The 597-nt window shown below is 51.9% G+C and overlaps 1 protein-coding gene across 1 annotated transcript in view; it reads right to left on the bottom strand.

Annotated features, from left to right (window-relative positions):
* Positions 1-591, bottom strand: part of LOC104161269 (LIM/homeobox protein Lhx4) — a gene marked incomplete at its 3' end in the record, with an annotated part of 4,739 nt that extends 4,148 nt beyond the window's left edge. Inside the window, exon 1 of the mRNA XM_009699632.1 lies at positions 467-591. Coding sequence (XP_009697934.1) covers positions 467-531 — 65 coding nt within the window. The remainder of the gene's footprint in view (positions 1-466) is intronic.
* Between the last annotated feature and the right edge of the window lie 6 nt (positions 592-597).

Below are 597 nucleotides of genomic sequence, written 5' to 3' on the forward strand. Positions count from 1 at the left end.
TACCGAACGGGAGGAAAAAAAAAAAAAGTTAAAAAAAAAAAAAAAGGATATAAAAAAAAAAAAAAGGTAAAAAGATGAAGGGAGAGAAACAGCATCCCTGGTAAAGGGAGCGAGGGGCTGGTGCTGCCTTGTGCGGGTTTCTCCTGCCCTCTAGCTCCGAGCAGAGCCGGGGCCGCTGCCGAACCATCGCGACTTGGCATCCCGTGGGGGTTCGACACCAGCACGGCGGAGGGATGGGAACATCAGGAAACTTTGGGGGAAGGTTAAATCCCGACAAAGAGCATCCAGCCTACGGCAGCTGTAAAGCACCGACGTTTCCTTTATTTCCACGACGACAACAAAAGTAAAAGAAAGATAGACGAAGATGTTGGAGAAATGACTCTTAAAAATCAGTTGTGTGTTTGTCTGCTTTGTGAGGGGGGGGAGATGCGGCTTTGGGGGGGCTGTGCCCCTGAGTGGTACTCACTTGAAGAAATCCTCCTTGCAGTAGACGCTGCCGGCGCGGGAGAAGCAGCGGTCGGCCAGTTGCATCTGGCAGTCGGCACACTTGAGGCAGGAGCTGTGCCAGTGGCGGTCCAGGACCTTGAGGATGAACTT

The sequence above is a fragment of the Cariama cristata genome, unplaced genomic scaffold, assembly GCF_000690535.1.
Source record: "Cariama cristata isolate BGI_N322 unplaced genomic scaffold, ASM69053v1 scaffold21774, whole genome shotgun sequence".
NCBI classification, from domain to species: domain Eukaryota; kingdom Metazoa; phylum Chordata; class Aves; order Cariamiformes; family Cariamidae; genus Cariama; species Cariama cristata.